The sequence below is a fragment of the Mya arenaria genome, chromosome 9 (genome assembly GCF_026914265.1).
Source record: "Mya arenaria isolate MELC-2E11 chromosome 9, ASM2691426v1".
Taxonomy (NCBI): domain Eukaryota; kingdom Metazoa; phylum Mollusca; class Bivalvia; order Myida; family Myidae; genus Mya; species Mya arenaria.
Window position 1 is genome coordinate 12,638,093 of NC_069130.1, and position 27,508 is coordinate 12,665,600.

At 35.7% G+C, this 27,508-nt stretch overlaps 2 protein-coding genes and 1 long non-coding RNA gene across 3 annotated transcripts in view; all 3 read right to left on the bottom strand.

The window, feature by feature from the left end:
* The window catches only part of LOC128245502 (CD151 antigen-like), an 8,338-nt gene extending 883 nt beyond the window's left edge, over window positions 1-7,455 (bottom strand). Inside the window, exons 1-5 of the mRNA XM_052963684.1 lie at window positions 7,351-7,455; window positions 5,602-5,793; window positions 5,240-5,314; window positions 3,522-3,626; window positions 6-158 (exon numbers count right to left, since the gene is read on the bottom strand). Of these exons, the coding sequence (XP_052819644.1) occupies window positions 6-158; window positions 3,522-3,626; window positions 5,240-5,314; window positions 5,602-5,793; window positions 7,351-7,410 (585 nt within the window). The 5' untranslated portion in view covers window positions 7,411-7,455. The remainder of the gene's footprint in view (window positions 1-5; window positions 159-3,521; window positions 3,627-5,239; window positions 5,315-5,601; window positions 5,794-7,350) is intronic.
* The window catches only part of LOC128245501 (CD151 antigen-like), a 26,402-nt gene extending 8,204 nt beyond the window's left edge, over window positions 1-18,198 (bottom strand). The window contains exon 1 of the mRNA XM_052963683.1: window positions 18,102-18,198. The gene's annotated coding sequence lies outside the window, so the exon portion shown is untranslated. The remainder of the gene's footprint in view (window positions 1-18,101) is intronic.
* Window positions 18,199-23,146: 4,948 nt separating this feature from the next.
* Window positions 23,147-27,508, bottom strand: part of LOC128203230 (uncharacterized) — a 38,299-nt gene continuing 33,937 nt past the window's right edge. The window contains exons 5-7 of the long non-coding RNA XR_008255897.1: window positions 25,083-25,222; window positions 24,743-24,844; window positions 23,147-23,624 (exon numbers count right to left, since the gene is read on the bottom strand). This is a non-coding gene — a long non-coding RNA (uncharacterized LOC128203230). The remainder of the gene's footprint in view (window positions 23,625-24,742; window positions 24,845-25,082; window positions 25,223-27,508) is intronic.

Genomic DNA, 27,508 nt, shown 5'->3' on the forward strand with positions numbered 1-27,508 from the left:
CATACGTCCTTGTTCACAGTGTTTGCTGTATCGTCCGTGTTACAGTTGGCCACGTTCATGTCGACGCAACAGGATATGGGCGTGTCCACACCAGGGTTGTTCGTTTTAAACGTCGAATCCGCCCAGTCACCGGGATTATTAAATCCGCAACAGGACAGCTAGAATCATAAACATATTGGTGAGAAGTGTTGAAATGGAAACACAGTCATGCATGTGGAATATACTAGCACTCTAGAACAAAAACAGCAACACGGTTTTTATTATAAAGGTCGATACCGACCAGTCATCAGGAGTAGTGCTAGGATGTCGTTACATGGTTAATATTAATATGAAAACAACTTTATGATTGTTGTTATGGAGCCAACAGGGCTAATGGTGACAAACGTCGACATCGCCGGGAGCACCATAGCCGCAACGAGACAGCTGAAATAATGGCGAGAAATGACCGCGTCAATGAATTAAATATTGAACCAAAGTTGTGATTGTGTTTTGTCATAAGCAAGGTCAGACACTGTAACAGCACTTCATGTGACTTTTCTGTAGAGGTTCACGTTATTTTCTTAGTTCTTCTAAAAGGTCCATAATCAAGGCTCGAACCCAACGACAGGCGAACCTTTTAGTTAATTCTCATAATTAACCATGAGCGGTGTTTACCCGCTCATCAGGCTTTATTAATATTCAGATGATTTTTTAGAATGTCGTTATTAAGATGTTTACAATAAACTAATGACAATCGTATTCGAGTTGCAAGTATACCTTTTGCTTTGTGTCAAACTACGTGAGGACAAACCTCTTGTTGCATGTTGTCTATCTACGTGAGGACATATTTCTTCTTGCTTGGTGTCTATCTACTTGAGGACATACCCCTTGTTGCATGTTGTCGAACTACGTAAGGACATACCCCTGGTTGCAAGTTGTCGAACTACGTGAGGACATACCTCTTGTTGCATGTTGTCGAACTACGTGAAGACATACCTCTTGATGCATGTTGTCGAACTACGTGAGGACATACCTCTTGTTGCATGTTGTCGAACTAGGTGAGGACATACCCCTTGTTGCATGTTGTCGAACTACGTGAAGACATACCTCTTGTTGCATGTTGTCGAACTACTTGAGGACATACCCCTTGTTGCATGTTGTCGAATTACGTGGGGGCATACCTCTTGTTGCATGTTGTCGAACTACGTGGGGTCATACCTCTTGTTGCATGTTGTCGAACTAGGTGAGGACATACCTCTTGTTGCATGTTGTCGAACTACGTGAAGACATACCTCTTGTTGCATGTTGTCGAACTACGTGAGGACATACCTCTTGTTGCATGTTGTCGAACTACGTGGGGTCATACCTCTTGTTGCATGTTGTCGAACTAGGCGAGGACATACCCTTTGTTGCATGTTGTCGAACTACGTGATGACATACCCCTTGTTGCATGTTGTCGAACTACGTGGGGTCATACCCCTTGTTGCATGTTGTCGAACTACGTGGGGTCATACCTCTTGTTGCATGTTGTCGAACTAGGCGAGGACATACCCTTTGTTGCATGTTGTCGAACTACGTGGGGTCATACCTCTTGTTGCATGTTGTCGAACTACGTGAGGGCATACCTCTTGTTGCATGTTGTCGAACTAGGTGAGGACATACCCTTTGTTGCATGTTGTCGAACTACGTGGGGTCATACCTCTTGTTGCATGTTGTCGAACTACGTGAGGGCATACCTCTTGTTACATGTTGTCGAACTACGTGAGGACATACCTCTTGTTGCATGTTGTCGAACTACGTGAGGACATACCCCTTGTTGCATGTTGTCGAACTACGTGGGGTCATACCTCTTGTTGCATGTTGTCGAACTAGGCGAGGACATACCTCTTGTTGCATGTTGTCGAACTAGTTGAGGACATACCCCTTGTTGCATGTTGTCGAACTACGTGGGGTCATACCTCTTGTTGCATGTTGTCGAACTACGTGAGGGTATACCTCTTGTTGCATGTTGTCGAACTAGGTGAGGACATACCCTTTGTTGCATGTTGTCGAACTACGTGGGGTCATACCTCTTGTTGCATGTTGTCGAACTACGTGGGGTCATACCTCTTGTTGCATGTTGTCGAACTACGTGAGGACATACCTCTTGTTGCATGTTGTCGAACTACGTGAGGACATACCCTTTGTTGCATGTTGTCGAACTACGTGGGGTCATACCTCTTGTTGCATGTTGTCGAACTAGGCGAGGACATACCTCTTGTTGCATGTTGTCGAACTACATGAGGACATACCCTTTGTTGCATGTTGTCGAACTAGGCGAGGACATACCCTTTGTTGCATGTTGTCGAACTACGTGAGGGCATACCTCTTGTTGCATGTTGTCGAACTACGTGGGGTCATACCTCTTGTTGCATGTTGTCGAACTAGGCGAGGACATACCCTTTGTTGCATGTTGTCGAACTAGGTGAGGACATACCCTTTGTTGCATGTTGTCGAACTACGTGAGGGCATACTCTTTGTTGCATGTTGTCGAACTACGTGAGGGCATACCTCTTGTTGCATGTTGTCGAACTACGTGAGGGCATACTCTTTGTTGCATGTTGTCGAACTACGTGAGGACATACCCTTTGTTGCATGTTGTCAAACTACGTGAGGACATACCCTTGTTGCATGTTGTCGAACTACGTGAGGACATACCTCTTGTTGCATGTTGTCGAACTAGGTGAGGACATACCCTTTGTTGCATGTTGTCGAACTACGTGAGGACATACCCTTTGTTGCATGTTGTCGAACTACGTGAGGGCATACCTCTTGTTGCATGTTGTCGAACTACGTGAGGGCATACTCTTTGTTGCATGTTGTCGAACTACGTGAGGACATACCCTTTGTTGCATGTTGTCGAACTACGTGAGGACATACCCTTTGTTGCATGTTGTCGAACTACGTGAGGACATACCTCTTGTTGCATGTTGTCGAACTACGTGAGGACATACCCTTTGTTGCATGTTGTCGAACTACGTGGGGTCATACCTCTTGTTGCATGTTGTCGAACTACGTGAGGACATACCCTTTGTTGCATGTTGTCGAACTACGTGAGGACATACCTTTTGTTGCATGTTGTCGAACTACGTGAGGATATACCTTTTGTTGCATGTTGTCGAACTACGTGAGGACATACCCTTTGTTGCATGTTGTCGAACTACGTGAGGACATACCTCTTGTTGCATGTTGTCGAACTACGTGAGGACATACCTTTTGTTGCATGTTGTCGAACTACGTGGGGTCATACCTCTTGTTGCATGTTGTCGAACTACGTGGGGTCATACCTCTTGTTGCATGTTGTCGAACTAGGTGAGGACATACCCTTTGTTGCATGTTGTCGAACTTGTCGAACTACGTGGGGTCATACTAAATGCTAGAATACCTCTTGTTGAATGACGTCGAGCTAAAGTCAAAAATAGGAAATACCTCTTTTTGCATGCAATCGATCTACGTGCGGACATACCTCGTGTTGCATGTTGTCTATCTACGCGCGGACATACCTCTTGTTGCATTGTGTCGATAGCGACGGTGATAATGTTGTATTCGGCTTCACCATACTTAGTCTTCATGGCCTTTCTCAACTCATCCCCAAGCTCTGCTCCTACCTTCAATGAGTAAAGGCCAAAGTGAATTTAAGTTTCATTTTACGTCACCTTTAGTCATATGCACCTAGCTATGAAAAACATGAAACGTTCAACCGTTTACGATTTGGTATCTTATGGTGACGCTCAAGTCATAGTTTCACATGTATTGCATATTAAACGTGAAACTTTGTCGAGAGTGAAAGTAGGCCATAATTTTAAAATAAAAACGTAATATTTCAAGGGTCTTGCCAATCAATGTTTGACCATACTTTTAACGAACCATACAGTGTTATAACGCCAAAACACACTAAATTTCTATATATAAGTTTATAAAATCTACTAGCCCTTCTACCCAGAGAATCATCTGGTTTACAATTGCGTAAAATATTGAACAGATTCTGGATTTGATTCTCTACAAAGCCCTATTATCTGCTGTGTACTTTAGTGCAAAAAACACAAGAAGTATTTACAATATCGCCATAATGCTTTTTTAGCATACAGTGTTTAACATATCTAAGAAACCTTCTACCTCTTATAATAACTGTGGAACCTTTTTACATTTTTTTTGAAATCTTGAAATGAGGATAAGACTATTGGGATAAAAACGTACATTTGCACAATATACATAACAGTGATTGTTTAAAGTAAGGTGATATTTTATAAGACAAAACCCCACTGCAGTTGAAAAGACATGGACAAAAAATCTGTTGAGAAACAAATACCAAATTCTGTGAACATATCGTTACACCATTACTTGCTCATTACTGTTTTGCAAATGAACTTAACAAGGCGTAATCATCAGTCGGTTTAAAAAATCACGAGACAATTTGTTCCCAACAGAGGTTTTACACACTTCAAAGGCATTCGTTTGATGCGGTGCAGTCTGTCATGTCCTTGTGGGTGTAATTTAAAGCTAGAGTTTAATTGGTCGGTTGATGTTACACCAATGGAAACTGTACATATGTGGATGCTTTAATGGGGTATGCAACCCGCCTCTTTAGTAGTTAGTGAATGATGATATAAAGTATATGCAAACTCATGATGACTGCTGTGGGTTTCCTGTGGGAAGTCGATCAACAGGCTATAAATGTAGCACTTTGATCTTATATTTTCTTGTTTGAGCGGACTTAGGGGGATATGAGCCGGGAATTATGGCTTGATGTAAGGTTCATTTGTCAACAGTAGTATTTTAATGCACCAGTCAATTGTAAACACGCCCCCAGGTCTGGGGAATAGCGGGGACTTTGACTTCCGGTCCAGCCAATCCCGGGTAAAACAAAACAATCCCCGCTATACCCCGAACCTTGGGGGGCGGGGGTACAAATGAATGGTGCATAATAAAGAATTCATATGTCTAGGAAACTTCTGATCATACTTAATTTATCAGCTCAGCCCATGAACGTTAATTTAATATTACAGTGATCATCAAATGTGTGAGTTGAACACTGACCATTCGAGCAATAAGTTAATTGAGTGTAGATGTCATTGTCATAACTGTACATCTAAAATATGAAATCAATTTAATTAAACTAGGTTCTTAGCCCTCGTGAAAGTGTTTGATCTGGTTATAACAAATTATATAATTCAATACACTAATTTATGATACCATGCATGTTACAGTTTCTCATACGAACCTTATCGTAATACAGAAAGCCGATCACTCCACAAGCTGCTTCGATCAAGAAGATAATGGTCAGTAAAATCACGTACTGGAATTAAAATAAAATGAAGAAACTATTTTCTAAAATCGCACAAGTTTAGACGACTGTTTTTTTTCAGTAATGTAGTATTTCGGTTTACTGCTTGAAAGTCTTAATTTCTAAGACCTAAACTTTGTATCTGGTTACTGATTATCAGATGCATTTGCTTAATAAATGCACATTACATCTTCGGAAATTATCTATTTTTAAAACACGAACGTGTAAGATTGAATACAACCAGACCCGTAACATTATACTCGTCTATGAAAGTATTAATTATAGAACGTTCATGCTACCATAATGAGCAATTTCCGGTTGAACGTTAGGGCCCCAACACAGCCTGCCATAGCGACGAGGGCCACAACCGCTCCCACGCCAATGACGGCATACGTGCAGATCTGGATCATCGAAGCGCCTATGAGATCATGGTACTCTGTCTTTGTGAAACTTGCAAACACGCCAAGCCCCACCAGGCCCACTCCAAGTACCTTTACGCAAAAATGGAGTATGAAAGTAAATACATGCTTGATAATATTTGTTCAATAAAGCTGTGGACAACGTTTGCAGTCAATGCAGGTGACCTTCTGGTGCGTAGATGCCTTTACGAAAGTACGCGGCTGAATCCACACTAATATGACATTCTTTTTAAAAACTAGCCAAAGTGGCTGTATGCGTACTTAACAACATGATCCTAAAACTGTCCATTTTCCAATACTAAATAAAGCACCTTAGAACGCCCAGAATGCACCATCGTTTTTAATTTTTTCCAAGGGGGCGTGCCCCCGGAGCCACCTAGCACAATTATGAATCCACATGAAAAGAAGGCTAGCTACGCCCCTGACCTTCGTATGTTTGCAAATGCCACCCCAAAGTAAGTTCTTCATACTGTGCCATTAGAAAGGTCAACATGATCTTACTTTTATCAAAGTTCCATAACAGAACTCCAATGAGTTGGTGGTAAGATATTTTTAGCCTTAAAAATATGAGTCTTAAGAAAGAATAAAGTGAGTCCTGCCCTGCATATGCAGTAGCGAAGACAAACAGGTGGATTTTCTTTGCCATTAAAGGAGGAGAAAGTTTAGTTTACTTTAGTTTAAGTAGCATCATAGGCATGCTATTTTTGGTGGACTTTAAGTATAAGTATAGTGCACAACATTAAAAGCGCATTAAAATATGGTATATTGCTTATTCTAAAATCAATGAAATTAATCTACAGGTAACTATCTTGAATTATAATTGGGCTCTCAGTTATCATAAAGTTATACAGTTGGCAGCATGGGCAGGTCATATGAGGCTCATTCAAAGTTGGGCCAGAAGTACCAGGGTTCATGATGGGTGAATTTATTTTATACCCATGTGAAAGCCATTAGAAGGGATGATGCATTCCTTTGCCCCTCTTGTGGTGATAAGCAACTATAAAGTGACTGTATGGCAAATATGTAAACATTTAATCACTTTTTAAAAAAATAAAATACTTTAAACTGTTGAAACAAGTTATACAAATTATAATGAAAAATATTGTGCACAAACTTTTGTTGTGAAGTATAGTTAAAGGTCATGGTCGAAATCAGGTTGTATTTATGCGACAGCCGCCATTTTTGATGCAAAATGTAAACAACAGACGATTGAAACAAATTTTATTTTTTTGTTTTTTCAAAGATGAATGATTGCTTTAAATGGCACACACAAACATTTATTTTTATTATCACTTAGTTATGATTGAAATGTAAATAATCCTTAGGCGGTCGAAAACAGGTTGTTCCGGGATATTTTTAGCAGTCTGAAAAACCATTTTGATTCTTCTTCCAATAGGGCACAGGGCTCACTATTGAGCATCGACGTACAAGGATTCTTTACAATTAAAGAATTGTGGTGATTTTATGATTACCCCTGTATCAAGATCATGACTTCCCCTGTATCAATACAGTATCATGATTTAAAAAAAAAACCTGTAACAATAACATGAAAAAATGCGGTTGTGTCATGTGTATAAAATACCTCGGTTTTGTTACAATGTTATAGACGAAATACACTAGAATCCATACCAAGAATATACCATTGAAAACAATCAAAATTATCTTCGAACAGTTTGCCGACCAACACATTTTGAATGTCTTCGTTTTCTTGTTGCAGACGATGTCAACCAAACGCTGTTTGTGTTTGACATGCGCCCTGTGCACGCAGATTAATAAAGGGAGGTAACCTGTGAAATTTTCAAAATCAGTTCCCTTTGATGTGACTTCCCTTGTCTGGATGATTTTTATTTTGTTTGACAGATAAACAAGAAATGAAGTAATGTTACATAATAATCGTTTAAAGATTTAAAATAACATCTTTAATCATTGAGAAAAGGAAGAGTGAATTTTCTCGTGGTAAGCTTAAATAATGATTTTCTCAGAGTTTATAAACTATGATAAGTATACAGTACAGTACACTACTGATTACTCATAATTTAACTATGTTTGTTATGGAACTTTGACTTGTTAACTTTGAATGATATATTTGAGCAAATAATATATCGATTATACTATGCAACATTTGAAGTGACAGATGTGTATGGTCTACATGATAATAGCATGTGTATTTGAATTTGCAATTTTACATAATTTAGGGAATAAGGCATCTTAAAAATTCCTGCCAAAATAACATGTATGCATTTTATTCATCAAATATAATCAAATATACTCTGGCACTTTACTACATGAGTTAGGAAATTGGTAAACTTTGCTTCAATTTTATATTATTTCACGTTCAGTAACTTACCATGTTTTAGCCATTCGAATTTGACGAGATCCGCTTGCGTTTCGCAGGAGCTGGTTAGGGCCACAGGCATCTGAATCATTGTTTGTCACTAAAATGTTGTTTAAAACCATTTTGGGTACATACAATGAGATAAACAACACATCTGAAGATATTTAGTGTCTTTGATATACAAAAAAGAAACAAGGTATGTAACTCAAACTTACCCGATTTCACGGTAGAGTCCAGTTTTCTGCAAATTTCTCAACCAACATAAAAACAATCCATTTTTAAATAAGAAGAGTCAATTACCTTTAAAATGGTGTGCGATATGTTGGTATAACTATATTGTCTTTAGACAAACAAGCATAATTCGATGTCCAATTCTCGTGTTTTTCTTTAGTCGGAAAGAGTACAGCAAATTCAAATCGTCAATTTTCCCCGTGTAATCATTATGGGTCGAATTAAAATCCAAAAATGAATGTTATCTAATAGGGACTATATATCGCAATCCTCATTTAACAGTTGATTTTTGGGATAGAGTCAACATTTGCCTAGACAAGGCACGTGATTTCTGTAGCAATATCATTGTTGTTGGAGATATCAACGAAGACCAACTAAATCCTCTAAACCGAAAGTTTCCAGATATCATGGCGTTAAACAATTTACGTAATGTCATAGATACTCCAACTAGAATAACGACCTCTACTTGATCCAATTGCAGTTTCTCACCACATTAATGTGTTAAATTCAGGCATTTTTGAAACTCCCCAACACATGAGCGACCATTATTGTGCCCATGCCTATATAAAAAGCAGTTATTCTACTAGAAATAGTATCACCAGAAAGGTATGGAACTATAAACAAGCCGATTTTAATAAAATGAATGGACTTATAAGAACCACAGACTGGACCTATTTGAATAACGGACATATCGATGACGCTACAAATAATTTTACAAAAACATTTATAGATATCGCAGAGAAATGTATCCCTACATACTTTGCGACCATTTGATATTCAGATAAGCCGTGGTATAACTCCGAAATCAGAAGATTATCCAATACACGTGATAAATTAAAAAGCAAAGCTACTCGATCAGATCATTTGGGTGACTGGATCGAATATAAAAGGGTTAGAAATAAAGTTTCAAATATGACTAAACACGCAAAAGAACTCTTCTTTAGTTACCTTGAGGGTAAACTTATGGAGTTTAATTCATCAAATCCACGTATTTACTGGAAAACTGTCAGAATGCTAGTTAAACAAAACAGTGGTAAAGAAAATGCAATACCGCCACTGAAAATTTTAGACAATTCTTACTCATTTAATGATTCTGAAAAGGCAAGTTCTCTTAACGACTATTTTGTTTCCATTTCGAATATAGACGACGTTAATGTACAATTACCCAATTTACGAATGAAGACGAATAGCGAATAAAGTCATATTGATATTACTGACACTGAAATAAAAGACGTCCTTGACAACTTAGACATAAATAAGGCAAGTGGTCCCGACGAAATTAGTCATAGAATGCCTAAAAATACTTCATCCACTATTTGTATTCCTCTACGTATTATCTTTAATAGATCTATTCGAGAATGTATATATCCCACAAGATGGAAACTTGAGGATGACCGTACTTTGGTGTCTAACTATAGACCTATTTCGTTGATAAGCTGTGTGGGAAAGGTAATGGAACGAATTATTTTTAAACACATGTACAATTATATGCACCATAACAACCTCATTTACAAGTATCAGTCGGGTCCTGGTCACTCAACGGTGTATCAACTTATTGATGTATATCACCAAATTTGCAAATCATTCAATGACAAACAGTCAACAAGCATTGTATTTTGTGACATATCTAAAGCATTTGACAGAGTTTGGCATCGTGGTCTCATATTTAAACTCCAAGAACACGGAATTTCAGGAAATGTACGAAGATAGTTATCACATTATCTTCTTCATAGGTCTCAGAGGGTTTTTATAGGAACTTCATTCTCTAGCATTAAGCACATATCATCTGGGGTCCCACAATGCTCTGTTCTAGGTCCACTACTGTTTCTAATTTATGTGAACGATATCGCTGAAACCCTTACATCGTCAACTAGGCTTTTTGCAGACGATAGCTCTCTTGCGGTTTCATCGAACAACACGCACTTCATGGAGGTTATAATTAATAGTGGTTTACAGAAAATACTCGAATGGTCTAAACAATGGCGGGTACAATTCAATCCTTCAAAAACAGAAGCTTTATTTTGTTCTCTTAAAAAACAGCTGAAACCATCTTTTATGTTTGATACCACACCCCTAGTCCTAAGTGACCATCATAAACATTTAGGCGTGCAGATGGAACTTGGCACAACCATATAGACAATATTATTAGTTCTGCCCGAAAGATTATTGGTTCCATGCAATCGTTAAAATATAAACTACACCGCAAAACTCTAAATCAAATATATATATATATATCATACCTACGACCAATTCTTGAATACGCCTCAATAGTCTAGGATAATTGTACACTTTATGAAAAGGAAACAATAGAAAAACTTCAATACGAAGCTGCAAGAATTGTTACTGGACTAACACGATCAGTATCAATTGATAGACTTATCAAAGAAATAGGATGGACTTCTTTGTCGGACAGAAGAGAAATGCAAAAGTCAATTTTAGTTTACAAATATTCCCGCGGTGAATTGCCTGCATACTTATCTGAACATTTTCCAACCATCGTAAACGATTCTACTCCTTATAATTTGCGGAACAACGAACAACGAAAATTTTGTAACAATGAATAGACGTTTAGAAATATATAATCGCTCAACTTTACCATCGTCGGTGTCACTTAGGAACACGCTCAATATAGATATAAGGCAATCACCGACTCTTTCGAGTTTCAAGCACAAATTAAAAGACAAATTCAAACAACGCGCTGTACCGTCTTTTTATCTATAAGGCGAACGTCATCTATCCGTTTATCATGCGCGATTAAGAAATAACTGTAGTGATTTAAATTCAGATTTGTTTTACAACCACGTTAGAGACTCGCCGCTATGTACACATTGCAAAGAAGATGCTGAACATTTTTTCTTTCATTGTACATTATTTACAGAGCAGAGATTAACAATGTTCAGAAACACAAGACAATTTCATCCACTGAGTACAGCTAAACTACTTTTCGGACATGACATGGTTTCCGCCGATCAAAATGTTCAGAGAAGCTCACTGTTTTATTAAAAACACCAACCGTTTTTTAGTTACAAGATCAGTAGCAGGAGCCTATTTTTCTAATTTCTCTTTTTCGTGTTCTTTCTATATATTTATCTCATATTGTTCTCTATATTTCTTTTTCTTTATGTCCTTTTTATAACAATACAAATTTATGTTGATATAAAAACTAACTTTGATATTACAACACCTTTGCTTGGTATTTATTTGACGTTTTGGGAAAGGGCCGTAACTGATGTTGGTATAACTCGTGGCCCGATCCCTTTGCATGTCAGATAATCACTCATTTGTTTTAAATAAGGTATATATTTATGATCTATTTGTATTGCTTTTTTTTCAACATACATGCAATAAACTATTATTAAAATTAACAATTCTCTATGGCGTAATACATGGCCCAAAAGCGCAATATTTACAACTTATACTGTGACGGTGTTGCTGCTTTTGGACTGTTCAATACAGCTGTAATGCGCACGTTTGACTTTAGTGCATTAAAAACGAATCTATTAAACAGTTATGCTAGGAATGCAGACATATGTTTAAGTGTAGCAATTAAACTATTTGAAAATATGAGGGTGTACCTTAATACATTTGCACTAAGCAAAATCAATCAACTCTTTAAAGGGACTTGTTCATGTTTTTTTGTGTAATGCATTTTTTTTTTGAAAGAAGAAATAAAAAGTCACTGGCATATCATTAGGAGTAAAAAAAACTAAGACACTGACGGCTGGAACCCTTCAACCAATGTTGATATGCTCAAATATTGTCTTTGAAGTTCGCGATTTCAAATAACGTTAGTATCGCGTTTCAAAAATGGCTTCAAGGATAAGTTATCCTCAAGTGTGTGTACGAATTCTTGTGGGCGTGTGGTTTTGTTGTCGGTTTTCTGGTTTTTCCTTGACTTTACCGGCGTGGGTTCTTTTCCCACTAAAACAGAATATTGTTTTACTTTTGTGTATTGTTCTACAATAACGGTATCAAAGAGTAAAAGTGTTTTCATATGCATTACCGGGGGAAATATTGGTGCCATAACTTGAACAAGACCTTTAAAACATGATGACATAATTTATTTCTAAACGAGTTTTGTTAATGGAGATCGGAGTCCCCATAAAATGGCAGATAATATACCAGTAAATCAAACACCCTGATCCGTAAAGATTTCTTGACTCAATGTATTTATTATATCCATACACAATTAACATTCAGCAAATAAGAGTTAATGTATATATATGTATACTAGTATTATTTATGCATAAGACATATCACAGGAACGTGAAAAAAGCCCCTTATTAAGTCATGTCAGAATGATACACATACGTCATTGGTCCAATTGTTCAGAATTTTGTTTTAAGTTAACAACGCTGTAAAAGTAGTCGTTGTAAACTCTTAAAAGTGTAATGCACGAATTTTATATTGGCTAATATATTATATAAAGCAAACACAGCTGAAACATATATCTCAAACTATGTAAGAAATACTTAAGATCACATGTGTGTCCATTAAACTTTCCGAGAAGTGAACATTTGAAGTTTTACAACGGTAAAAGTAACAACGTTTTTATCTCGTAGCAGTTCTGTCAAAAATGAAACAATTCACAAGTCGTTTGGCTACTTTGTTGTAATTGTAGTTTCTATCGCAATGCAATACTGTCAACATATGATCCATTTTGAATTTATTTGCACGGTCTAAGCTTTTTTGTTAGCTGTAAACACAATGACAAATGAGAAGATTGTTCATATTAATGGTACTATTTCACGGATAAAACTTACTCAGCATTGTGGTATCGTTTGCACAGTAATTTTGCTTTAATATGGAAGTGTATTTTTAAAAAGCTCCCTTTAAATAATACTGTACTTCAGGGAAAAACCCATCAAACGAGCGGTCTAAATATAAAAATACCGATATTTTCACAAGTATTCATCGCTTGCGCCAAAATTGTGCTAAAACATATTTCCAAAATGCGAAAATTATCCAAACATTTGAAAACATTTCGTAGAAACATTGAAAAAAAAAAGCGCGAACATCACTTCTAGATGACTTACCCATGTGATTTGGATATCTAACTCCGAGTTGCATTTGCATATTTGTATGCAAAATTAGAGATAAATTATATTTTATATATGTCTGTTTGCTTTGCAAGATCGATCGATCGAAGGAGATAGAGAGAGAGAGAGAGAGAGAGAGAGAGAGAGAGAGAGAGAGAGAAATTTAGCATTCAATGGATAATGCATAACAACTAAATCCATAAGGTTTTCTGTATCGAACAGAGATGGTAATGTCTTTGATATATATATATATATATATATATATATATATATATATATATATAAATACAGGCTAGCAGATATGATCTCTCGGTAAAAACTACATGTATATAATAGATTTATAAAACTTTTATGGCATTATAAATAATGCCCTATTTTCATTCAATCTACGTGTTCGTTTTTCTTTCATCCAATTTGAAACTAGTTCGTCTAAGATCGATTTCGTTCAAATCTTTGGTCAATATATAAATATTGGAAAGGGATCATATTTTCGCCCGTACCAATCATTCGCCTACCCTGTAAAACCATTGTTTAGCAATTAACATTAGTTTTCATACACATGTTAATTTGTGTTTAAATGAAGCTTCAAATTAGGAATCTAATATTTTCTTTCAAAATGAGCCATTAATCAAGAATATTGAAATTGCACCATGTTATGTCATAGTGCTTTTAGCGGGGGATTATTAAATTTTTACCACTTAAGATAATGGAAATATTTCACCCAAAATACTCGTTTGAACAGAGCAAATTGTTCAATTATATAGGAAGTTGAAAGAAATAAAGTATTGTTGTCAGCCAGAAATACACCCCCCTCTAAATCCTATCATTCTGATATTTGGATCAGGGGTCTATCGTTCTTCCTGAAAAAACCCGTCTGAAATTGTTCAGTAGTTCTCGATTTATTCAAGAGACACATAGAGTCCCAGGGATCCCTAAGCAGTAGATTATAAAGTTCATTTCCAACCGAGGATATCGCCATTAAACTCATATCTACATATCTACAAAAATGAAATCATAATTAAGTTCCTAGTCTGTTGATAAATTGATAAGTTGTTATAATAAGGTCACTTTGTTTCTTGCTCCGCTCGCTCTGCGCTTCTCGATCATTTAGATTTTACAAAATGAACTCTAACTATTGCAAATTTATTCCCATCATTGTTCGACACAGTCTTCTTTCGTCAAAGCAATATTGTAACATTTTGTAATCGTGCATGCAGGTAGTTTATTCACATCGCTTTTCGTATTTTGGTTATTAAAAATGTGAAATAAGTTAGCAAGTGCTAGAGGCGTTCACATTGTTGAACCAATAATTTCTGTCTCAGAAATTGCTGTTTTCATAGTTTAAATAATTGCTGTGTTTCGGAAGGACTCGTCTTACAGAATGTATTTATTGAAGTTGCTTAATACAAAATCAAATTAAACTTGTGTTTTGGTTTGATGGTTTTTTTCCTTCCAGCAAAGATGCTGAATATCAGAAGTCATCAATATTGTATAGGTTACTATAACAACATCTGGATACATATGATATGATGTATGGAGTTTCGTTGACATAATTACAGGGCTTTTTTTATCATAAACCAGAAAATATCCCACTAAACTCAAACCTCATTAATCATTTCTGAAGTTTGTATTTAGTGGTTTATAAAACACACAAATGTACGCAGTCGTTAGACCAGTAAGAAAAGAAGTATGATTTTCACCGAGATATATATTATATTAAAATGCATACATGGACGACTGAATTTGTTCAAGACTTTCGTTACAAGGCATATAGTATATACACACAGTTAACATCCATTTATTTCTACTTGAAATGTGGACTTTCATTGAGCCTCCAAACCAAATTGCATTAGAAAGTAAGGGAACGTCGAGCCGCCAAAATTGGAGATACGAGGACAACAAGCCAAAGCACATCTGACAAGCAACCAGACACACTTTACATGGAAATTCTTATCTCGATTATTAATGGTGGAATGGGGATAAAGCCGTTTAACGAAATCTCAACTTCACATTGATTAGTGTTGGGTTTAGCGGTCATTGGTGGGATGGGGGTCAAACCGTTCAACGAAATCTCAACTTCACATTGATTAGTGTTGGGTTTAGCGGTCATTGGTGGGATGGGGGTCAAACCGTTCAACGAAATCTCAACTTCACATTATTTAGTGTTTGGGTCAGCGGTCATTGGTGGGATGGGGGTCAAACCGTTCAACGAAATCTCAACTTCATATTGATAAGCGTTTGGTTAGCGTTAATTGGTGAGATTCAGGTGTTAACCATGTAACCATATCTCAACCTCACACTTATTAAGGAATCCGACCCACACATACTAGAGATTTAGATGACTTTGTGCGTTTTGGTATGCGTTGAAAGGATTTTATGTGCAGAGAGATTTAATACAAAACAAGCTTTATTGGACTTTGAAATATTGTAAAATAAGTAATTTAGCGTCCGAATTCAGTTAAAAAAAGAGTTATTATACAATAACCACTAGCGGATCCATGCGGGGCCGCACCCTGCGCACGTCCCCCCTCTCTTAAATAGTCCAACTTTTCTTAACTTTTACTATCAATAGTATAAAAGTCATAAATTATGCCCAAAACGAACCATATTGATCTAGAAACTACATGCATGATGCATTTCTTTCCACAGAAACAGCAACCAAAAACCCTTTCAGCTGACACCCACATTCTTTGGCGTTTTAGACGACGATCATTGTTAATGGAGCTTATTTGATGCTCGGATTCCTTGAATATTTATCAAAGAGAGCCACAAAATTGTTATTGGTACGTTTCTAGTCGATGCAATCCTGCTGCAGGAAAATTATGAATAAAACATGAACTGAGTTGGAAGCATATAGTGTGAGAGTAAACACGTTCAAAAAGGAAGGAGTCCCACAAATCATGAGATGAATGAATGAACCATCTGTTTCCTGATCAAATCTATCACACATCGTGATTACTTGTGTAATAGTTATAGGATCTTGTCAAACAGCTCTAGGGCTGTTGGTAAAATAATTTCCCTCTGTAGATAGAAACAAATTTGAGATGTTGAATAAGTAATTCTATTGACGCTCTTAATTTCAACTAGACATTTTTTCCAAATTTTCCAGATATTAGAAGTACTGAATTATTAGACTGTGCAATTTACCGTCTGTTGGCGCTGAGTAGCAGAACTGTAATTTCCAGTCTCATTATTTTACGAACAATTGATCGTAGTATATATGAAAGAAATCGCTGGGGTAAGGATCTTGTTTCCATGAAAGAGTATAATATAGTGTCGCCTTCATGCACTGATCTCTAAACAATCGACACTGAAACACACGCATCACCTCTTCAAGTAGGTTACATGAAATAGCACCTTGATTCTGGTTTTCGTCATGTATTAGTTATCTGATTCGTTTTTCATGTCTCCTGCATATCATTGCATCACCTCTTCAAGAAGATTACATGAAATAGCACGTACATTACGTTATTTTTATGTCACATGAATGTAGCATGACAGACACATATTGCTCTGCGCCTTGATGTCAACGGCGCTATTTTATTAATTGGGTTGATCGACAATCACACTATTCATTAAATAATTTGGGCCATTAAAATGTCAACACTTGATCAAATTCACGTCATGTGTCCGCGTTTAAACACTTATCTTTACCAAACTTCACCATGTTCACTTTGCCATCCCTCTTAAGCATTTCCCATCATATGTTTACCAAATAGGATGGTAATGGTTATAGGCATCATATCTCCCCCGCTTTCGATAAACACCTAGATTAAATTTACAGCGCATATAAACTGTGAAAACCTGACTAATTTACCATGTCCTTCCTCTTACTTGAGCATTTATAATCAATGAAAACAAGTTTTGCACGGTTTATTATTAGACATTGGAAGAGAGAATGTGTACTTTACGTAATAGTTACTGCAAACGATCTATTGAACAAATACAAGAGCGCTTCAGCACTATCACAGGGGAATTAGGTAACGTACATGTTTTGCAGCATGTTGTCAAAAACAACGTTTCCTATCGTGCAGAATAAGTGAATGGCGTTTTAAATTGTCGAGCTCCTCCTACTTGTTACCCCTCAGATAGGGGAGCTGACGTATGATGAGAAACAAAGGAAACACTCTCAAACAAGGTACAGATGAAATGTAGTGATTGCAAACAGATATTGACGAGACACAGCTTGGTGAAATAAGACTATGAAAAACTTTCCCTAAAACACGTCATTGCATTGCATGTCAAATTACATGTGCACTCCGAATGATACAAATGGTTGTCCATGCCTACGTACTTCCGAACATATAATTATTATTTTTTGTGAATTTGCTAGGCTTTTGGTGTTGTTTGAAAACAATAAAAAAAACATGTCTACTACTAAGAGAATGGTAAGCAGAATATACTTTCAAGTGAGTTTTCAGCTTCAGTATTGATTCTATTGAAATAAAATCGCAGGAAATATTTGTATTTTTTAAATAAACTAATCCATAGAAAACAAGGTATTTATTTATAATTTTGAAGCATATAATAAAATTTACAAATCATGTTTATATATATACATAAACATGATTTGTAATTTTTAACAGATTTTTACTTTGTCAACACTAACGTCTAGCAAGTTATGCAAGTTCTAGACGATCAGATGTTAAATTTTATTCAGAACTTTTACCTTTAGAACAACTCATGGCCATTCCTATGTGGAACTACATTCTCCATTTTTTTTTAAATTTACTCGTACAAACCTCTAAAAATGAAAAATAAGAAATCATACTCACTGTTTACATCCATATTTCACCCATTGGCACTATAACGGAAGACGCGTTGGAGCATTTTCAACACATAACAAAATGTTATGGCTCCAATGATAACCCGGCGTGAATTAGGGTATACTCGGAAATACCTGACTGTAAATATCGTAGGAGTTGTATATTTTATTATACATATCATAGCCGTAATAAATAATCCGCCTTTTTTACATAAAAACTCCTGTCAAAACCAAGGCATATTAAAACATGCAAAATAAAAATAAATCGTAACAGAGATTAATTGTACTTAAACATTAGAATGTTTTTAGTTAACAGATTAGTAAGAGTGTATTGCAACGTATTTAATTTCGGACTGAATAAATTGTCCGTGAAGTTAGCGGCCTAGCGGCCTATTTTCCCCCTCTATTTCAAAGCAACTGTTAATGCGTTTTCTTGGAAAACAATGGTAAATCAATGTGTTTTATTCATACATTTTCATAGCGGCCTTAAATTATTTCTTACTCAGGGAATTTTTATATGCGTTTACTTCCAAAGTGTACATCAATCTAAATGTTATTCACGGAAATGTATTTCTTAATTAAGTAAAACAATTCCAGTATGCTCAAAAATGGTTTGACTGGTATAAAAAGTTAAACATAAACTTCATGGTTTTAACTGTTAACTCAAAGTGAATTATTCGCTGAATAAAAACAACAATAACAACAACAACACCCAACAACGATAACAACAACTGATTTTGACAATTGAAGATTATTTTTTTAATAGTGGTAAATCTTATTTTGGGGTAAGAGTGCATCTTTAATGTCAAAATAATGAGGTAAAACGGGAGATTGTATTTTCAGTTTCCTGGTTTGATATTAACTATGAACGTTGCCCTCTCACAGATTGAGAGTTTGGACGTTTTGTCAGTTTTTGTAGCAGAATCAGCTTAATTTTGTAACAATGCTCTTAGTTGAGTCGTTTACGGGTTGTCTGGTTAGTGCAGTGGTTAGAGTAGTCGCTTTCGCCAACGCGACTCCGGCTTGATTCCCGGCCTTGGCGCATGTGCATTTGGTTCGTGGTCACCAAGCTGGACAAGTGGGATTTCTTCGGGAACCCCGAATTCCTCCACAACACAAGATTACACTCTCGCGTTACGTTATCATATATTTCTTCACAAACGTGCCAGGAATGTTTTTTGTTTGTTTATCTTTTTATATTTATTAAAAAAACATTTCTTGTTATAGCGTTAAAACGCGTTTAGTTGTAAATATATTTTTTCTGAACGTAAATTGCTACCTGATCTTTTGTCAGCAGTCTTGTATCACAGGTTTTCAGACATTTATGTCAAAATTGGCTCATTCCAAGCCAATTAAAAACCAAAGTTGTGGAAACGAGAGCATTAAACTGTTAGTATATCACCAATTCTTGAAATGAAACTAATTAAAGCGATCATTATCTACAGTAAATACTCATTTTAACTGGATGTTGAAATTAGAAAATATTGTTTAGTCAATATAAAAAGATAAACAAACAAAAAACATTCCTGGCATGTCGATAATTAACTAAAATTTTATGTTTCTGGCTATTTGTCTATGATATACTTAAAAGCCACAAGTCAAATGTCTCATTTCATTCAAAATTATTAGCGTATAATGAAATTTGCATGCTAAGAGCATTACGTCTGGTATAGGGACAATTTGCATTTATCATCTCTGTACACTGCTGACGTAAACTGCTAAAGAACTCACTAGTCAAAGTATTAGGCTTTAATACGAACGAACATGAAATCGATGGAAGGTAATAGCTACCTTTTTAAAGCTGCACTCTCACAGATTGAACGTTTTGACAACTTCTTTATTTTTTGTCTTGGAAAGAGACAATTTTTGTGAAAATCCATGGAAACAAATTAAATAAGACTGCTGACAAAAAATTAGATCGCAGATTTTTGTATTTAAGTTCAAAAATTGATGTTTTATGCATTTTTCTTAAACCGGTTGTAACGGTTTAGTAACAGTTTAGGCCATAAAACCATCATTTTCGATCGGAAATATGAAAATCTACGATCTGATTTTTTGTCAGCAATCTTATATCATTGGTTTGCAGATATTTACGCAAAAATTTGCTCTTTCCAAGACAAAAAAAGTTGTGAAAATGGTAAATCTGTGAGAGTGCAGCTTTAAGAGTTCAAAAACTCAAATCTATTTTTTACTTTTATTATATTTTTACTCAAAACAGTATAGTGTAACATGGAATTTCTTATGTATTTAGTCAAATGAAATGTTTTGCATTTTGAATTATTGCTTCGATGAAAATGATTATGTTCATTGATTGTACTTTTGTTTGTATATATATGCTATAGGTACGTGATTACATGAGCGCATTATTAAAATCAATGGTAAATTGATATCAATGCCTATTAAATATCGCGTTGAATATCAAAACGAACAAAAAGTCTGTGTAAGACTGCAGGCCGGCATCACATCGCATAAATGATATGATAAACATTGTAGTTAAAACGTGCTTATTTTCGTTAAAAATAGATTTATTTAATTACAAAAGCATAACATTTATTCATGATTAAACTTCGCATACGTATGCGCTTGTTCGTATTTGATTGGCTGAGATTCACAATTATGACGTATGAGCTGCAGGGAAGCAAATGTACACCTACATGATAAATAACAATATATCGTTTTGTTTAAGTACACACTGTTAAAATTTTAGATTTGTATTGTATAGTTTTGACGTCCTCTGAAACTGATTGTACCCCAAACATACATTCGGTCTTATGTGATTAAAATAAAAGTATTTTGTGATATTTGGGCAATGCAGTTTTATGAAGTTTGAAAAAAACATTGTTATCCCTATTTTTCGCAAATAAAATTGTTAACATTATAGATCGGATATTTATTATAGTCAATAAACATGCAGTGCCGTAGCTACACTGAGGCACGAGCTGCCTCGGTGTTTTTCTTGGCATATAACAATTTCATTTAGCTCTAAAAATAACTCTTTTCGACTTTCTTCATTTGCCTTAATGTACACAAACCATCGAGGCGGAACGTCTATATTTGAAAAAAAGAAGTGAATATTAGATATAGTAAATAAACTCTACAAACTACGGTACAGTACAGTACCGTTTAATGTTAACTTATTGATTATGCAAAGTGACGATATGTGAGACGTTTAGAAGTAGGTTGTTCATGGTATTGGTAACAAAGCCTCATATGATTGTGACAGTAAATTTCTTCTAAATGCACATTTGTTTTGTCTTAATTCATGTAAACCGTGTAGAATTAACTTCAACTGTATCAAAAGTTATAGCCCTAAAATGCTGAAATGTTGTGTTTTTATGTCATATATTTAGCATTTTATTCCACCAAAGATACTCCAGAATGCAGAAAATTGCTTCTTGCAAAAAACATTTCCGGGGGGGGGGATGCCCCCGGACCCCTAGAGCGGTCTGCCTCGGTGTTTTTTTAAGTGAATTAAGGGGATTTTAAAATAACGCATATATCGCATGCAACACTCATTTCTGTAGTTTACCACAAGTCATAGTCAAACTAAGGTGTGCTTAAGATGTAGGTTAGCTCTGCACCTGGAGATTTGGTTCACAAAAGTTTACTATATGAAGACAAAACCCATAACCATAGGTCAAGGTCACACTCATATTTTAATGTCACTGGTCAGAGATCCTTGTACATGTAGTTTGCCTCATCTGCATTGCATCTTACATGCAGGGGCGTAGCTAACGCTTCATTCATGTGGATTCAGAATTGTCCTTAAGGGGGTTCGGGGTCATGATTTTTTGAAGTTTCAAGTATTTTTGCTTGTCCAGATTTTTACATCTCAATGCAAAGAGAGATTTGAAAGAACTTGGCATAAATGTTCACAATGAAACACTGTCACTCGAATGAAAATCCCTATTTATATAAGTCAAATGTCAAGGGAACACATTGAGGATGCAATTCATACATTACTAGGTGTACATGTAATTATCACTGCCAGTGATGTAGCAAGAAAACAAACTCTATTATTCCGAGAAAGAAATTTATTGCACAAGTCTTTGCATTGAATTATAAAAGAGAATTAAAAGTAAAAGACACAATATAAAACACAACAGACTCCATTTATGAAGCCTTACATTATCAAAGTACATGTATAGTAAAACATATTTTTAAAGCATTTGTTCCCATTTCTCAAAACCATGATGAAAGATATATCACAACAACATGACTGACTCACAGGCTGCCACAAACTGGTCTTAACTTTTATACTACAATCACATGATGGCAATAATAATAAGGCCATTTTAATATGTATATGTCACTTAAAAAGATGTATATAATAAGTTATTTTAACAGCAATTGATCCCTTATGATTCAAAATAAAAGATGCAGAGATAAATAAATAAATCGTGTACATGTTTACAAATAGAAAATCTAGATGCTTATGAAGTGACACTCTTATTCAAAATCAATACATACACATGTACAACAAACATCAATTATGACTGATAAGCCTGTAACTACTTACTAAATAATGCAGTTATGAAAATTATTAATTACTGATAACAAGATTGTAACCATGTATTTAATAGCGAAAGCGCAAAACATATTAAATGATTGGTGAATGCTAAAAGATTTACTGTGGTCTACTAATATATTAGTCTCAAAAGGTAAAAATACTGTGTTTTATGCTCATATCTTTAAAATTAAACTCGGTATCCTTCATAAGAACCATTGTTTTTGACATTTATTCATCCTTTTTGGAATATTTAAGTAATATTATTAATTGTGGTAAATCTTATTTGGGAGTTCGAGTGCATCTTTAACAAAAGCCCAAAACACCATTGGCTGCATAAAAAGTTTAAACATTACTATTCAGAAAAAAAATAAACATTAATTTTGTACATAAGAAATATACAGTCATGTTACAGTTAATTGTATCCACAACCCGAATTATTTAAAGTATTTACAAGTTTGAACAGAACCTCTGGCAATGTCAGAGATGGATTTCGGTCTCCAAGCCGGTATATTGGGTTTAAAAGAGGTAGAATTTCTTGTTTCTTAAATTTTTCACTCAAAAACAATCATGTATTTGAAGGGTTGTTACCTTTTCAATTTTCGGAAAATATGCCTTAAATATGTCATGGAACTTGTCAAATGTCGGGTTTTTTTTTAGTTTGAAAATAAGAAGAATATTACATCAAGCTTGTGAAAACAAAAGCTTGCTTTAGGTAGAGCCACTGATAAATCAAATCAAACTGCTCCAACAGGTCTAGTGCAGACGACTGCAGAATTGTGTAAGAAGTCGGCCCACAACAAGATTCTCTTCTTTGTTGTATACAATATTATTCCAGTTCACCACTTGAGTAGGAATTCGTAGATAAGTTTCTAGCTTTAACACTATTTATCCACAAATTATACACACTTTGTCTGTTGATTTATCACCAAAAAATCATGATGGTTTCATCTATAACGTCCATGTGACACAGTCATGGCCGCATCTTTGGGGTCATCTCTGAATTCATCCACCCACAGAGAGGTCCTACAAAATATGATTCAAAACCACATATTAATTGTCTTCAAATATGATATCAATCATGTGTAAATTTGAAAATATATACAAGAATGCAATGTTCAAATCATCAAATGCTACCTAAGTGGGGGGAAATTGTTTTAAAGAACTACTTGGGCTACAATGACACAGACGCATTAAAGATGCACTCTTACTCCAAAATAAGATTTACCAAAATTAATATAATTGTATATTGATGATAATAAAAAGGATGAACAAAAGTATAAAACAATGGTTCTTATGGAGGATAACCAGTTGAGTTTGAAAGAAATGTGCAGAAATAACAGTATTTCTAACTATGAGACAATAGTACATCACAGTAAATCTTTTAGCACTCACATATCATTTATTATCTTTGCATGTTCAACTTTTAAATTTACAGTTACAAGCTTGTTGTAAGTAATTAATATTTGCCATAAATGCATTATTTAGTAAGTAGTTAAAGATTTATCAGCCAAAATGTATCTTTAATACACATGTGTATGTATTGATTTTGAATAAGTGTCATTTTAATGCAAACCTTTGTTATACAATAAAAACTATTACTATTACTAATGAACCTCTAAGTAAGAAATACACTTTTTTCCTTAGTATTTTTCTATGAAAATTCTATCGCAACAGCAATTTCAAGACAGTGATACTCATTGATGAATAGGTCCTCAGACAGCTACATTTTCCGAGAAATTGAGATCAAACAAAATTTGATGTTTCTCCAGATAAGATTTATAGATTTAGATGAAATAAGAAAGATGATAAAATGTTTGTGACCTACTTGTTCCTTATCCCTGATTTAGCCCCTTCACTGCATTTAAAATGTGTTAAAAAAACTTTTGAAATAAAAATCATGCTAAAATCATGCATTTGAATAATGAAAATAATGAAAGTTCCACAGTGCCTCTTAAAATGAATGAAAATCCTGTGGTCTTATTTGATTTTAAAGCATAAAACAGGTTTTCTATGTATAAATTTGGAACATCAATTAGTATCTAGTCTCTGATATTGTCACCTTTTTTTTTTAGTTGTAAAAATGACAAAAGGAAAGCTTAGACTTCTAGCAGTGTTTAGGAAATTAATACGCAGAAGCTCACCGTCTGATATTAATCCTGGCTCTAGTTCGGCTGCATGGAGATGTCAACCCAGTACTGGAAACTCAGGCCCAATGTACTGGATCTACGCGCCATCGGCAGTATCTGCAAGAGGACTGGGTGTAAATCTGGGATACCTCATTTATTAAATCATTATCAATTTGATAAAGTTCTTATCCAAATATTAGTAGTGTACGTACATGAAGCTTAGTCAGAACATCTGAAAAAAATATTTAGTCAGGGATCTTAAATTTTGATGTGGAATGTGAGTTGGGCTCAGAACAAGTACAGACTTTAAACGAGTGCATAAATCGTAAGCTTGTAGCCAAAATTTATTCCTTACCTAAAATTTGTAGGGCTATACTGAGGGCTTAGCTGTAAACTGCAGGGACTGTCCACATTAGCCTCTAAAATGAGGGGAAAGGTGGCATAGACGACTGGTGGTACCACTCTGCATTTCTGCCAACGCACAACAAGTAGTGTCTAAAAATGACAAAGAATGACGATGCACTTGTACTGTCAAACATGTATATCTGTCATGTAGCAGTGCTGGTTCAGTGGCGTCAAAACCACTGCAACTGAATAATTCACTACAAATGTCTGGTCAGAAAAAAGATACAAATATTACTGGGAAGCCTTTCTCACCCAGTTGCTAAAACCTGTATGTGTGTTTACAAAAGTCAACAATAAACAACGTTTGCTAATAGATCATATGGACTTCGCTTTCTTTCTTCCATCTTCATATAAGAATCACCTTTTTTTATGCAAGTTTAATAAATTATTATTGTTGATAACCATTTTATATAAACTTTTTTATGACCTTTGCATGATAATAGATCTATGAGATTTATTTATGCATATATATACATGTCATTTTGTAATAAATAAAATATTTCATAAAGTTATATCACAGACTGATTACCAAAGTACAAGGGATGATATCTTTACTAAATCACAACATCATTAGAATGCGTTGGATACATGTACGTGCGTTAATTAAGATTTAATTCAATGGGACAAATATATAACACAGGATAACCCATTAAAGTTATTCAACTTATTTCCAATGGGGTTCTTATGACAAATATAATAATTTGCCAAGATCTCAGTTGTAAGCTGTTAAAATAGGTTTTATTATACAAACAAGAGCTGTCACAGTATGTGACGAATGCCCCTGAATGTGACATTGACCTACAAACAAGGTCAGTACATGAAAAGTTGATCTTGCCTTTACGTGTCAAATACATATGGCAAGTTATTTTAAATTGCCTCTGAACATAAAAAATACCACCCATACTTGACAACCTACACTGTTATGTCCTTATATTCAGAATTCCCTTGTGAATAAACACTTAGTGTATCTTTCACCTTAGAGGTAGGGACATGGGTCTTGCACACGACACGTTGTCTTCGTATGTGGAACACATGTAGCAAGTGATTTTAAAATCTGTCCATACAAGGGAAAGTAACAGCCCTGACACGACAACCTATACTCTATGTCCTTATATGCAGCACTCCATTGTGAATAAACACTAAGTGTGACCTTGACCTTTGAGGTAGGGACATGGGTCTTGCACGCGACACGTCGTCTTGGTATGTGGAACACAAGTGTCAAGTTTTTTTTAAACCTGTCCATACAAGGGAAAGTTACAGCCCGGACACGACAACCTATACTCTATGTCCTTATATGCAGCACTCCATTGTGAATAAACACTATGTGTGACCTTGACCTTTGAGGCAGGGACACGGGTCTTGCACGCGACACGTCGTCTTGGTATGTGGAACACATGTGGCAAGTTATTTTAAAATCTGTCCATACACGAGAAAGTTACAGCCCGGACACGACAACCTATACTCTATGTCCTTATATGCAGCTCTCCATTGTGAATAAACACTAAGTGTGACCTTGACCTTTGAGGTAGGGACACGGGTCTTGCAGGCGACACGTCGTCTTGGTATGTGGAACACATGTGGCAAGTTATTTTAAAATCTGTCCATACAAGGGAAAGTTACAGCCCGGACACGACAACCTATACTCTATGTCCTTATATGCAGCACTCCATTGTAAATAAACTCTTAGTGTGACCTTGACCTTTGAGGTAGGGACACAGGTTTTGCAGGCGACACGTCGTCTTGGTATGTGGAACACATTTGGCAAGTTATTTTAAAATCTGTCCATACAAGGGAAAGTTACTGCCCGGACACGACAACCTATACTCTATGGCTTTATATGCAGCACTCCATTGTAAATAAACACTAAGTGTGACCTTGACCTTTGAGGTAGGGACACGGGTCTTGCACGCGACACGTCGTCTTGGTATGTGGAACACATGTGGCAAGTTATTTTAAAATCTGTCCATAAAAGAGAAAGTTACAGCCCGGACACGACAACCTATACTCTATGTCCTTATATGCAGCACTCCATTGTGAATAAACACTAAGTGTGACCTTGACCTTTGAGGTAGGGACACGGGTCTTGCACGCGACACGTCGTCTTGGTATGTGGAACACATGTGGCAAGTTATTTTAAAATCTGTCCATACAAGGGAAAGTTACAGCCCGGACACAACAACCTGTACTCTATGTCCTTATCATATATAATGCAGCACTCCATTGTGAATAAACACTAAGTGTGACCTTGACCTTTGAGGTAGGGACACGGGTCTTGCACTCGACACGTCGTCTTGGTATGTGGTACACATATGGCAAATTATTTTTTAATTCTGTCCATACAAGGGAAAGTTACAGCCCGGACACGACAACCTATAC